At 38.5% G+C, this 14,222-nt stretch overlaps 1 protein-coding gene across 1 annotated transcript; it reads right to left on the reverse strand.

Moving 5' to 3' along the window:
* Positions 1–1,709: 1,709 nt before the first annotated feature.
* On the reverse strand, positions 1,710–8,938 carry LOC115927097. Its single transcript, XM_030992569.1, has 4 exons — positions 8,887–8,938; positions 4,399–4,491; positions 3,689–3,831; positions 1,710–2,004 (listed from the first exon to the last, which is right to left on the reverse strand). The coding sequence occupies exons 2-4, from the start codon at positions 4,445–4,447 to the stop codon at positions 1,777–1,779; spliced, it is 420 nt and encodes a 139-aa protein (XP_030848429.1). The 5' UTR covers positions 4,448–4,491; positions 8,887–8,938; the 3' UTR covers positions 1,710–1,776.
* Between the last annotated feature and the right edge of the window lie 5,284 nt (positions 8,939–14,222).

The following is a 14,222-nucleotide window of genomic DNA, read 5'->3' on the forward strand; positions in this document are numbered from 1 at the left end:
ATGGGTACCAAATCGTGCAATATGTAATCCTATCATAGCTTTTTTTTTAATTATCTAAAATGATTACAATACTTAAATTATTTACGTTAATGTAACTCGATTTAACTGAGTAAAAAAAAAATCAGCAAAATAGGTAAATTCTACTTAAGATGCCGTAGGTAATATTACTTAATAAAAATAAGGCAATTCTTTTCCTCAATTTTATTGAGTTATTTCGACTATTATTTTTTTACAGTGTATTGGTGTGTACTGCAAGGTTCTGGAATCATCAAAATGATAAGAAATTGGGCCCAGTCTTGGTAAAGTTACAGGATCTGTACACAGAAAGATGTATTTGGGACTACACTAAATCTATCCAGTCCAGATAGATAAAATATGTTAACAAATATATCAATTAGTAGGCTGTTTCCCGGCAAAATTTGTATCATCGCGTATTAGTCAAACCATATTCTTTCACATAATTGGTACTTCAATAAGAGCTTCCATTTCATTTTTTGAAATGGAGGCGTTTCCAAATGTGGTCTTTACCTCTAAGAATATGAGATCACTAGAGCTATGCGAATCTCGAATCGGCCATTTTGTGTGTGGATTATGACGTGTCTGGGACAACTTTCCCGTCTGTCGTGTACAAATATATCATTAATTTATGTTTTTCTCTTAAGTGCCTTCTCCCTCGGGGCACTAGTCAACATGTATTATGGATAGTATAATATTGTAGGTCCTCTGAAGAAAAAAGTTCATCCCCCGTCTTTCATTTATTGTTTTTAATGGAACAAATGTGAAAGTTTTTCGGCTCTACATCACAGTGACATTAACGATACAGCCAATTTGAAGCTCGAATTTGTACAATGATCACAGCTTTCAAAATTTCTTAACTTTTTAATTTTTGGCCGATTCCCTACAAACTCTAACCAGTCTTCTTCTTTCATCTTCCTCCTTTATATTTGAGTAATTTGCTATTAAAGATGTATTTCTCTTTAACGCTTCAAATCTCATAGGAATTAAAGACGTTTTACATTATTTGATTGCTGGTTAAACTAACTCTCCTTCGTATACAATTTTTGGTCAGTAGGTAAAGTGAAAAGCTGGGATTTCATTATAAAAGCAACTAAAACGCGAGTGGGGGTTGGCAACAAAACAAAACAAAAAGTCCTCAAAAAAAATTAAGTGGAAATGTTACGTTAGTATTTACTAATGTTATCTATCTATTTGTCATTTTATCTCTTCTGCATAGAGGGTGGCCATTTTAAAACGAGTAGGCAGATATACTGACCCTCAAAGGGGTCGTGTCTGTTCCCCTCGACACACAAACCAAATCTGGTAGGACCAAGACCACTCAAAGAAGACAATAGCTGCTGCATTCATGTTAATAAATGGACGAATAAATGAAATAACAGGTAATCACAAACCTAACTTAAAAATTAAAAGTAACTTAAAATGTTAACCCTATATGGCGCCCGTATTCCAATAAAAGCGTTTTTCTAGAATTGGTTTGTAATAAAAAAAGGTAGTGTGAGGTCTAAGTTATCCCAAGCACGAGTTTTCTAAAAAAAAAAAAAAAAATCCTAATGGAAAACCTAAAAAGAAGACCTTACACCCCCTCCCCCCCAACAGAACGGAATGTCATGCCGATCGGTCAAATTTTTAAATTTCGGGACCCCAAAAAATAATAATATATGTCTTTTATATTTATTATTATCATTTCTAAATTTCCCGCGTGTGTACAGCAAGACATTAATCCCCCCTCCCCCCTTTGATTCGAGATCAACTGCTTATCTACCAGAAATGGCTAACAAAGACGGCTAGGAAGCTACCGCACATCGTAGCTAGGAGACTGACGGAGTAGATAGCCCCGACGCCATTACAAAAATCGCCGGTACAGCAGTGTACGCAGGCCGTCGTACCGGCTTGACTCCTACATGTGTTAACACACTCAGATGATGATAGAGTATTGCAATCACGGGCCCAGGTCTCGCTGACACCATCGATGAGTAACGATGTTTTCTGTTTTTAAAAAAAGGTCAGATAGAGTAATAAGAAAGCACCCACAAGAAAATTAATAAGAAAAGAGAAAACAAACCAAAAAGAGTCATTACAGAAAACGATTAAAACAAATAAACAAAGTTAGATACAGAAGTAAGAAGGCACTCACAAGAAAAACCGAAACCAAACAAACAACGACCAATAAAAAAAAAAAAAAGTAGTATTCATTCTAATTATCAGCCTTTGAATTGCACACTATCATACCGTGGGGCAGGACAAATTCTGACCCTTGGATGGATTCTCAAAGTAATTGTGTAAAACAAAGAGAGAGAGAGAGGAGGAGAGAGAAAGAGAGAGAGAGAGGAAGAGAGAGAGAGAGAGAGGGAGAGGGGATTAGATACAAATGCATAACAAAAAATAACTCTATTCTCATCACAAATTGTTCAAAGTCATATTCATTTCAACTTTTGTTATGTTGATATTGCATTTAGAACTCGCGTTTGGATTTTTATGTCATTGTACTCCGTCCAAAGCGAGCGAGAGAAGAAAAATAAATCATGAGACGCTTCATCGAAGTAAAGATAAAAAATATACTCCGGCCGAATATGGGGATTTTCTGGTATTGCTTGCCAAAGTTCATCCTTTTTATATAAATTCGTGAGCAAGTGACGCCAGCGAGCAAAAATGGACACTTTGATAATTTTGAAATGTTATTTCATCATAAAAATTCACAAGCTTGGGTATACAAATAGTATACTCGGGCATCTTCATTTAAACTGATATTTTAGGCACCCTAATATGTCGTTGCCCAAATAGTGTGCTTTAATTAAACTGATATTTTAGGCACCCTAATATGTCGTTGCCCAAATAATGTGCTTTAATTAAACTGATATTTTAGGCACCCTAATATGTCGTTGCCTAAATAGTGTGCTTTAATTAAACTGATATTTTAGGCACCCTAATATGTCGTTGCCCAAATAATGTGCTTTAATTAAACTGATATTTTAGGCACCCTAATATGTCGTTGCCCAAATAATGTGCTTTAATTAAACTGATATTTTAGGCACCCTAATATGTCGTTGCCCAAATAATGTGATGATTGCTCGAAAATTGACACTCTAAAAATCCCGGGGGGAAGCGCGAGCCTCTCGTACGTCTTTGACTGTAGCATAGCAGTGGAGTTGCACATTTTTGGCATAAACGGCTTTCTGTTCACTTCTTCTTCAACTGAGGCTGAAATTAACACACTTTGGAGGAATATAGTCAAAGAATTTAGCCAGGTTACAGAAGGTTAAGAACTCTTTCTAATGTTGAACCTTTAAAAACAAAACCTTGCATTATATTGCCTACATAAGCATTATAATCAACCGTATCCAATTCCTTCCCCCTAAAAAATCATTTCATAGTGTAATCATACTTATAACAGTGAATCAGCTTTATCATAAATGGATAAGGCCAAACATACTTGATCCCTAGATTTTCACAAATAAAGAGAGCCTAGGTTCCATGTTTTGTTTTATTTACATAGAAGAGCTATTGGGTAAATTTCAACACACATTTTTGTTAAATAAAATGGCATTTGAACAGGCACTAGAGAGGCTTAAAACTTAATTAATTCATTAAAAAAATTGTTAGATAACAAATGAAAAGAAATTTAAGCGGGCCTTAAAAAAGGATAGAGGACAGAAAGAAAAACTGGACTTACAACACAACCATTTTCGCAAGTGGTGACGTTGGTTACTCCTGAGCTTCTGTCAAATGGGTCCACGCACCTCGCGTCATTCAAAATTCCACCGCCAGTGGTGTACACACAATGGTAGCATGATGTCGCAGCTTCGCCGACATGAGCTGGGAGTAATAATAACAATAGTAATAATGATAATGATATCAATAGAAACCATTATAATACTAATTTTGTTTACCAAGAAAAGCAATTACAAGTTACCCATTGACACCTTGGTGGAGAGCAGGCGCGGATCCGGGATTTATTAGGGGAGGGGGGGGGGGGAGGCCCACCTTTGAAATCAGTTTGAAATTTAGTGTGTTGAAATTTGAAAATCGTGCCGGCCGATATTTCGCTCATTTGGATTGGGGGGGGGGGGGGGGGGGGGGTAGTGGGTACTATTTTTCTTTTTTTTGCCCCCGGAAATTTGAAAATCGTGCCGGTCGCTATTTCGCTCAACACCCCACATCCCACCCAGCCCCCCCCCCCCCCTTGAGCAAAAAAAAAAGAGAGGAAAATTTCTAGTCACAATTAATTTTTGTTTCCTTTTTTGACCAGGGGGGGGGGAAGGGACCGCTGCCCACCCCCCCCCCCCCCCTTCCTGTATCCGCGACTTTTGGAGAGTAACAAATGTGACTTGAGAATTGCACCCAAAACTGTTAAAAGTATTTCAAGGAGTGGAAGTATCTTACCGAAAGAAAAGACTGCTGCCAGTACAAAGATCAACAAAATCTTATCCATTCTGAAACCTTTTTACCTTGTCTCAGCAAAAACAATAGAGATTTCTGAAAAGACAACATGTGCAAATGGTTAGTTTTTAAGGATCACTTCTAGAACATGGTTCTTTTATTACACAATATCAAACATAATGATACACACCATATCTTTATGATGTGATTGACGTCATGCGGAGCTTTAAATGACATCTCCCCCCCCCCCCCCCCTCAAAAAAGGAAAGCAAAAGGAAAGGTTAAATATGTATAGAAAAAGAAATCAGTCATATTCTGTGTTCTATTCAAATTGTTATGAATTTATATGACAGAAGATGATTCTAAAAAGAAATTAAACAACATCAATACCAAAGGTACCACATTTTACCATGGGTTAATAATGTTTGTAAATGTTTGAATGAATGAATCTGAAACTGGGACCGGGTTAGTAATTTATGTTAAACGCTAACAGACGGTATTTCGTATTGAGCTCTATATAAATTCAGATTATTACATTGTTATATCAACAGTTGATTGAAAATTACAATGTACTTTGGAAATAAAGAATCCATAGGCCTATATTTATTATCGCCACGGTTAAACTCATCTTTCCATTTGTGAGGATTTTTTTTACACTTTTTCCTCTTATAACTCAAAAGTGTAATTTATTAGAAACAGGCTTTAGGTAGGACATATAGATTCCATCCCCTTTGGTTTAACATATTTAAATATTCAAATAGCATTACACAGGCCTTAATATAGTAAAGAAGTGTTTTGTGTACGCCATATTTGCCTCCCGGAATCGATCACATTCTAAAATATCTTTGACAAAGCGTGGTGTGCAAAAAATTATTTAAATTCTTATTTTCTTTTGCAATCATAAAAAGTACTCATCAAAGTTATTTCTATTTCACTTTATATTTATCTATCTCCTTTTTATTAATTGCAACCATAAAGTTGGATTTCAAATACAAATATAAAAAGATCCTTTAACCCTAAAAAGGCCGGGGGCATTATGCCTCCCCCCCCCCCCCACGATTCTTCTGAATGTTCGGGAACGCATATGGATGGCGCCCCGCCGCTCGCTGACTTTTTTCTTTCGAGTCTTGCGCATCTTTAAAACAATTAAAATCGGACCTACGGTTGTATTATTATTCCAAATGGTCTAATGAATATTTGTGGTGAAAAATAATGCTTAAATATGAATAATATATGATTTATGGGTAAAAATGTGATTTATGACCTTATTTTTATAAATTACCATAAATATGCAAATGAGTGAATTAAAAAAAAGAAGTGAAATTATCATTTTATTCTATACACTTCACTTGACATGCGTGCACATTTTTTGCGGAGATCGGCAGTTTCACGGCCGAGATCTTAAGGGGGGCATAATGCCCCCCCCCCCCCCATCCCCGGCCGTACTAAGACCTCAAATAGCCCGGCCTTTTTAGGGTTTAAAATGGTTGAATTTATTTACTCAGTGAAACTGTCTAAAGTCTATGTGATACATGGTTTATCATACACACGTAATAAAATATGAAGGTAAATAAAGGTAACAAAAAGGAAATGATATATGATTTTATGAGAGTTGTGTACATGGACAGTCCTTCAATCAACACTTTAAAATCGGTAACACCGTCATGTCTATTCCTGTAACAGAAAGTTATGTCAATGTGCTGACATATGCAGAATTGTGGGTAGGCTATCGCTATGAAGGTAGCTCTTCCTAATTATTTGTATTATATTGGCCAATGTCAATACGACTTTGGTTTTATGAAGATTTAGATAAAAAGCCAGGTAATTGCCATTAAAAATAATTAAATTAATATGTTTATATGATTTACGGGCCGATTATCGTGTCGATTATGACATGAATAGAACCCCATAGTAGTATCGTGATTCACATAACATAACAGAGACATTGAATTACTCATAATATAAAGCAATGACAGTAATTTAAAGCGATACTGGGCTGATGAACTTTCTGTCCCATCGTATTTGCAAAATAGTGAATAGAGAGCTTAGGGAAGCAGATGGCGTTGCGTAACATTTTGTAATATTTTGAATTCCAGAGGGGGACTGTGCATTGATATGGACAGCTGTTGATGGAAATGATTGCTGGAGAGGGTTACATTTCTTTTTGTTAAGCCAAGTTAATCTTGAATATTTTTCCCTCGGAAAAATATGCAAGCATCGAGCTTTGAAGCCATGGGTGGCACCGAAAAATTAGGTTTCGTTCAATGAAGATGTATTTAGCTATAACATATAAAACAAAGAATTCACAACATATGACTAATGCAACTTTCTATTAGTTATAAAATGCTTTTCCGTTCTCAGATAGCTCTACTGAAGACAGAGCCATTTCAACCAGCGAAATCGACCAAGGAAATCGTGAGTTAGAGCGAATGAAAGGTTTCATCATCATGATTCCCATCTAATTATTGACATTTTCCGAAAATTTTCGAAATTTGTGCAAAGCTAGGAAAGTAGTTTAAAGGTTATCTTCCTAAAGAACTAAATAAAATTGTGTTATATTTTTTGCGCATTTATTGATTGATAAAGTTGTCAAGTTATCACCACTATTCACCCCAAGTACGGGCCAGCAAAGCAAAAGCCGCCGTGCTCGCTGAGTTGAGCTGTGTGTGGAAAGGGAGGACTTGCTGTACGGTTTCGGAGGGGGGTTGAGGGGATTACGGTAGGGGAAACAAAAGACGCGCGGTGTCAGGAATGACTTCAAATGGGCCTCTTGGACGGAATCTCCATTCATTACAGCTTCCTGGTTCTGCATACTTTGGTGTCGGCTGCAAAAGGGACATAGTATCTTCAAAGGAGCTACACAAAGAAAATTCACTAACAACTGATAATTAGAACAAATTACATATGGATGGAAAGATTTTCTCTTGAAAAGCTGAGAAATCATATAGATATCATGGAAAGGCGTAAAATGCAATTTTTCAAAAACCTTCTTAGACCCCCAAGCGCCCCCGAACGTGAGCCAAAACACACGAGCGTAGCGAGCTCTGAATAGTGAGGTCACACACTGGACAAACAGCTCAGTGCCGTGTAGCAGTCTGCAGCTAGCCAGCCGTGTCCCGTATGTGACGCCACAAATATTGACATTCTATAAAGGACCGCTGATTAAGGCAGAAAATCTGGATCTCAAAACTAACATTTTTGAGAGTTGATTACTGCGGGCCCCAAACATATTTTGAAGAAAAGAGTTGTCGTATTTGATCAGCAAGGCTTCCCCTTCGCAATGATATGAGTTTTGCATCAATTCAAAACACTTGATTCTTTGTGTGGCTACTTTACATTCCTCTCGACAGGCTAGAGTTGCAGATTATTGGGGCCCTAATGGAGTAACTTATAGGGTCCCTAGCCTTTAGTCTTATGTGGGCCTAAAGGGGCACGTTCCCGCCAGTGTAGTTATCGCTGCTCTAGTCATCGCCATCTTGGTTCCGAAGATCGACTTCTTATTTGCATACAGCTGTCAATCAAAGTACGCGCGTCCTGGCCTGCCTTCGCCAAACCAGCTGATCGCTGCCGATTGTGACGTCACGAAAGTGGGCGGAAACAGCAGCCGAATCTTAGAGCCGAACTGCGATTGGTATTACTTCGGTACATGTATGCGATAATCGGCATTGTGCGGGCATTCGGAACATGCCATCTGCGTAAGAGCCGTATTCTGATGGTGTCAATAGGCAGCTAGCACCGTCCGCCAGCTGGTACGTATTTTGAACGCCCTCTGGAATACGGGGAACATGCCCCTTTAACCTATATCCTAATTCGTTGTATCGTTCATTGTGGGTTATCTGCACCAAACGGAAATGTTTAGCCAATTGTTTTTGTTCTGAAATGCATGAAAACACTGGCGGGCCCCTAAAAAAAAAACAAAATTGGAGCTTTGGGCACTAATTTTCAAAATTCAATCGGTGACACAGTTTTGGGCATTACATTTTAATTATAATTCCGCATTTAAAAAAAAAAGATGAACACCATTTCCCTGTCGAAGCCATCTGTGTACCTAACCAGACACCTAGGTTCGAAACAATAATGTATACGCAATCTACTCTTAACATATTCAAATGAACTTTTTCCTCTGATGTCTAACTTTCCTTCACGTTTTCTCTCCATTATACTGGGTTTCTCTGTTATATAATCGTTATATCAAGAAACATAGGCATTAATCTTACAGTAACGTGACTCTATGTCTAATGTAGCGCTCGAAACACACGCCTCGCTTTTCGGGTTTCAAGCTCGTTTTACTTTCTTTTATCATTAACTGTGCGGGCCTACAGCTACTGATATCTCTGTTGCGGGGCGGCAGGAGTGACAGACATGAGCGGTGTACAAGAACCCATTATCATTATTATCATTTACCACAATTGTAAAACTAATGGAAAGTAAAACAATTTGAATACATTTTACAAATAATTAGAGTTTAAACAAAAATCTAGAATTCCTTACCTGGTTATGTAAGTTTGCAGTGAAGGAGAGGACAGACTGAAGCTTATTTCCTTCCAAACGACTGAACGCGCTCTATTGAGATGTTACATATATATATATATATATATATGTATATTTAATAGACTGCACGCAATATGATTTATGCAAATTCAGAATAGATCTCTTCGCCATGATTGGTTGGCAAGAAGGAGCTGTGGAGTTTATGTCATCACAGAGGCGAAGCGTACGTTATCCATTCAAGAAAAGGGCAGTGGAACAAAAGGGGGTGCCGGGGGGCACCGACCTTCCTCGGAAAATGAAGCATCCGAAGAGGAGGTGGTCCATGCGTCTATCCTTTTCTTGTCTCCCCCTCCCCTTCTTTATTTCCATTTCTCTCTTTTCTCGCTTTTACCTTCATTTTCTAATTCATTTTGTTCTACCCGTCGATCGGGGGGGGGGGGCAAGTCCCTCTTTGCCACTCTTTTTAGATGTGCCACCATTGATATGAAATGATTGTGATTGGCTCGCTTACAGGCTATGCCACGCCTCCATAAGATGATATTCGTAATGTTTGCTTACCTCTTTTTTTAGCGATGGAGTAATATTTGTAAAGAATTTTTTCCTGATATTTATTTGTCTACCCCCTCTCCTTCTTTATTTCCATTTCTCTCTTTTCTCGCTTTTACCTTTAATTTCATTTTGTTTCTACCCGTCGATCCGGGGGGCACGTCCCTCTTTGCCACTCTATCTAGCTGTGCCACCATTGACGAAATGATTGTGATTGGCTCGCTTACAGGCTAGGCCACGCCTCCATTAGATGATATTCGTAATGTTTGTTTACCTCTATTTTTAGCGATGGAGTAATATTTGTAAAGAATTTTTACTGATTTTATCATCTGTAGATTTAGCGCCTTTTCAAATAAAATTCCGTTGACCGTCCGTTTTGTACGTTCCACAAATTAAAATTAAAGATAAACTCCAGTACTGGTAAAACAAAATAATAATTCTCACATAATCAAACGAAAGTTACACTGAATGTTCAAGATTACAAATAAATGACATGTGCCAAACAATTTTGGAAGAAAATGTACACTGGCTGAGTAATGAGCATAGAAAGACAAGGAAATCAAGGTAGTACTAGCCCCGACACCATGTGTGTTGTCCCATATATAGCTTTCTATGTGAGTGCTTGTTACTTTACCCAGACTCGGTCAAATTTATTATGATTTTGATGACTCCAGAACCTTGCAGTGCACACCAATACTTACATGCTACATGATCAACTGTTTCTGATCCTTTCCACACCATTTCTTTCACAATGCAATCGCATTACCAGTACTAAAGTTTATCTTTAAAAGCGAAATACATACAATTTGATAGCACAGCATGTGTTTTTTCATCTTTGTGGAACAAAAATGATTGAGTAGTAAAATGAAGAATGATCCCTAAAGAAACGCTTTTGTTTGTTTTATTCCAAAAGTTGCTAACAAAAAACTGAAAAAAATCAAATCAATTTTTGGGAAGCTACATACAAGCAATTTATGTTACATTTATTATAATTTACATTGATCATCATTCTAGGCTGGTAACTGTAATAATCTACCAAACAAATAATACGTTGCCTGAGGAAAAATGTAATATTAGAGCAAATTTGTAATTGCTATAGAGAATTTAGTGCCTTTTGGAATGAAAGATAAATTTGTAACCAATTGTCTTTTTACCTTTCGAAGAAGTGTTTATTAAAATGCAATATAATGATTTTGATTCCCATGCTTGAGATCCCCATATTTATCTTTTTGAAATTTATTTCTGTCGAAACTGGGAAGAGCTCTATTTTGGAATTCAGCTCTTCATATGTTGACCAAGATACAGATGAAATCATGGATAATAATAGCCTATCGGTAAACACAGATATATGTTTATTAAAGCATACACCCCCAACCTTTGTTTACTAGCTATATTGTGTGTGTCTATTACAAGGCGAACGGGATCTTTGGGGTATAGAGTACCACAATTAATAGAAGAACGATTAGCATTATTTTATTTTTTACAAGACATTTTTAATTCTATGTGTTTTACGTCCATTATATTAATTTCTGTATCATGTATATTTCTTTCTCACATCGGTACCATATAAATTTACTCAGTGTTATTAATATTATAATTGATGATTTCATACTTACATGTAAATGTAATTATTACATTCAATATTTCAATTCTCATTATTATTATCACTACTATTATCATAGTTTTTGTTGTTATTATTATAATTATTATTAGCATCATCACTTTCATTATTATTATATTATCATAATTTGTTCGTTTCTTTCTTTCTTTCTTTCTTTCTCTTGTTCCTTTCATGCGGAATGAGCAATGACCCTTTTCCATTCTTAGGAAGGCCCATGAAGATTCAGCCGTTTTACCCGGAGTTTCCCCAAACATATATTTTAAAAGCGTTGTTTTATTAAATAGAAAACTCAAGATTACTCAAAACTTGTTTTCCTTTAGAAGAGATAATGGATCGATATTCTCTTCAATTTTCAAAGATTTTAGAGGACCGTGATGAGAAATAGAGCCTTTTGAATAACAAGGAGGTAATCCGTTTTTTAAAGATTCTATTGGATTCGGGCTCTTTTATCCGTGCGCGGTCACCGAAAGTACCTCAGTCATTTCTGAAAAATATGCAAATATTTGAAATAAATTAGAAATATTTGAACGTGAAATCGTGTTCTCACTAGGCCTAAAAATAAATATGGCATGTATTGCTCTTTACGACCGACCCAAAAATCTTAAAATCTACGGTGGGCGCTTTAATTTTTTGTTTTTGTTTTACCATTTAAAAAAAAAATGTATTAGACCATTCAAAACTGAAAAATAATATCATCCCAAATAGGGATACATAATTTAAAAAAAAGATTTCCGACCGACCCATGTATAGATCCTGGGCTATGATCTATACATGCCATCTAAATGTCCATAGCTAATTTTAGCTATGATTCATAGCCAAAGTAAGCTATGGACATTTTAGATTTCATTTCATTTCAAGCCTTCATTGTCAAACTACAAAATAGGCCATTTACGACAATTCACGTGCAAATATTGACACATAAACGGCTGAAAAGTGTGGTTATAAAAAGGCACCCTCTAGGTGCGCCGAAAGCAGTTTGGGATGGGGGGGGGCAAACATTCAAGGGGGCTCACCTTCCGGGGCAGTGACGTAATGAGCACAAACGCTTGGAAGGGGGGGGGGAGAAGAAAAATTGCATCACCACCACTCTTCCACGTAACATGCAGGCTCCGCGGAACGTTTTTCGAAGTGGAGTATTAACGATCAGGAAGAGCGTAAATTTAAGTAGGGTACACGGGGCGGAGCCCCCGGAAGCTCAGGGGTTTTGGGCAATAAATTACGGTCAGATGAGCATATTTTAATACCTTATTTGTGACACTGGCAGGTCACGAATTGGTGTGGGGTCCATGGGGCGAAGCCCCCGGAAGCTGAGGGGCTTTGAGCAATAAATTACGGTCAGATGAGCATATTTTAATACCTTATTTGTGACACTGGCAGGTCACGAATTGGTGTGGGGTCCATGGGCAAAGCCCCCGGAAGCTGAGGGGTTTCGAGCAATAAGTTACGGTCAGATGAGCATATTATGATACCTTATTTGTGACACTGGCAGGTACGAAGTGGCGTGGGGTCCACAGGGGCTCAGGGGTTTTAGGCAATAAATTACGGTCAGATGAGCAATCAGGGGTCCGCCTTGGCGCCATTGGTTGGGTTCAGGGGGCAAAGCCCAGGAAGCTCAGGGGTTTAGGCATTTGATAACGGTCAGATGAGCAAACCTCATTATTCTGTGACAAAGGCAGGTTACTTTTTTATATCTTTATTCAGGAATTTGCCATTTTTCCAACAAATGCATAGAAAAGTATTATTTACTAAAGATTGAGGAAAGATGAGGAAAAATTATGTCATTTCAGCAACATTTGTATCGAAATAGAAATGAACCACGTAAGAATTATATTTGGGGGACAACTGCCCCCACCCCAAGCCCTACCCCCCCCCCCCCACCGATCTACACCTTGTTGGCGAGAAAATAACAACTGATCTCCCTTACTTTCTTCTTTCTCTTTTTTTCTTTCCCTTTCTCTCCTTTTTTCCTTTCCCTTCCCTTCCGTTTCTCTGTTTTAGGTTTGCTGGGGGGGGGGGGAGCTAGGGCCTTTCGCCCCCCTCGATCTATACGTTGATGGTGGGTTTAATCGCAACTGTTGTCCCCTTCTTTTCTTCTTCCTCTTTTTGTTTCCTCTTTGCTCTCCTCTTTCCCTTCCCTTCCTTCCCCCTTTTTGTTGTTGTTGGGAGGAGACAAGCACCTCCTCCCCCCCCCCCGAAGTACATTTTGGCGGGAAAATCTCGACTGATATCCCCTTCTTTTCTTTTTCTTCCTTCCCTTTATCTCCTCTCTTCTTTTTTTCCCTTTCCTTCCTTCTGGCATATTTTTTGTTTTGTTTGGGGGGGGGGGTTAAAGCTGGGAGGCAAGGTCTTTTCTCTCCCTCCCCCTCCAATCTCCTTCTCCCCTCCCCCCCCCCCCCTTTCATTTCTTCTTCCTCTTCTTTCTTCCCTTTTTTCTCCTTTTTCCCTTTCCCTTCTTTTCCTTCTCTCTATCTCTCTCTCTCTTTTTGCCGGAGGGGGGGGGGGGGGGGGGCAAGAGCCGCTCGGCCCCACCAACCTGGATCCGCGCCTGGTCATAGCTAAAGTTAGCTAGGGACATGTTTGTTTTCATTTCATTTCCCGCTTCTATTTATTGTCAAAAGACAAATAGGCCATTTTCGACAGGTCAAGTGCAAATATTGACACATACACGGCTGAAAAGTGTGGTTATGAAAAGGCACCCTCTAGGTGCGCCGAAAGCAGTTGGAATGGGGGGGGGGGGCAAACATTCCAGGGGGCTCACCTTCCGGGGCAGTGACGTAATGAGCAAAAACGTTTGGAAGGGAGGAGGGAGAACAAAAATATGCATCACCACCAATCTTCCACGTTACATGCAGGCTCCGCGGAACGTTTTTCAAAGTGTATTAAGAGTATTAACGATCAGAAAGAGCGTAAATTGGCGTGGGGTCCAGGGCCTGAGCCTCGGCAGGGGGTTAAGGTGCTGAGCCCCCGGAAGCTCAGGGTTTTTAGGCATTACAGTACGGTCAGATTAGCATATTTAGATACCTTATTTCTGACACTGGCAGGTCACTAATTTTTTCTCTCTCTCTTTCCTTTTTTTTTCTCTGTAACATACTCTTTCAAAAGGTGAGGGGGGCCCAAGCCCCCGAGCCCAGCCATTTTGCAGACCTTGACATAAAGGCTTATAAAAAAG

The sequence above is a fragment of the Strongylocentrotus purpuratus genome, unplaced genomic scaffold (genome assembly GCF_000002235.5).
Source record: "Strongylocentrotus purpuratus isolate Spur 01 unplaced genomic scaffold, Spur_5.0 spur5_scaffold_20, whole genome shotgun sequence".
Taxonomy (NCBI): Eukaryota; Metazoa; Echinodermata; class Echinoidea; order Camarodonta; family Strongylocentrotidae; genus Strongylocentrotus; species Strongylocentrotus purpuratus.

Coding starts and splice junctions, on each gene's coding strand:
- LOC115927097 (XM_030992569.1), bottom strand. CDS start 4,447: ATGGATAAGATTTTGTTGATCTTTGTACTGGCAGCAGTCTTTTCTTTC. Junction 3,832..4,398: donor GGCAGCAGTCTTTTCTTTCG/GTAAGATACTTC, acceptor TATTACTCCCAG/CTCATGTCGGCGAAGCTGCG. Junction 2,005..3,688: donor CTTGCGAAAATGGTTGTGTT/GTAAGTCCAGTT, acceptor TTTTAAAAACAG/AAAACATCGTTACTCATCGA.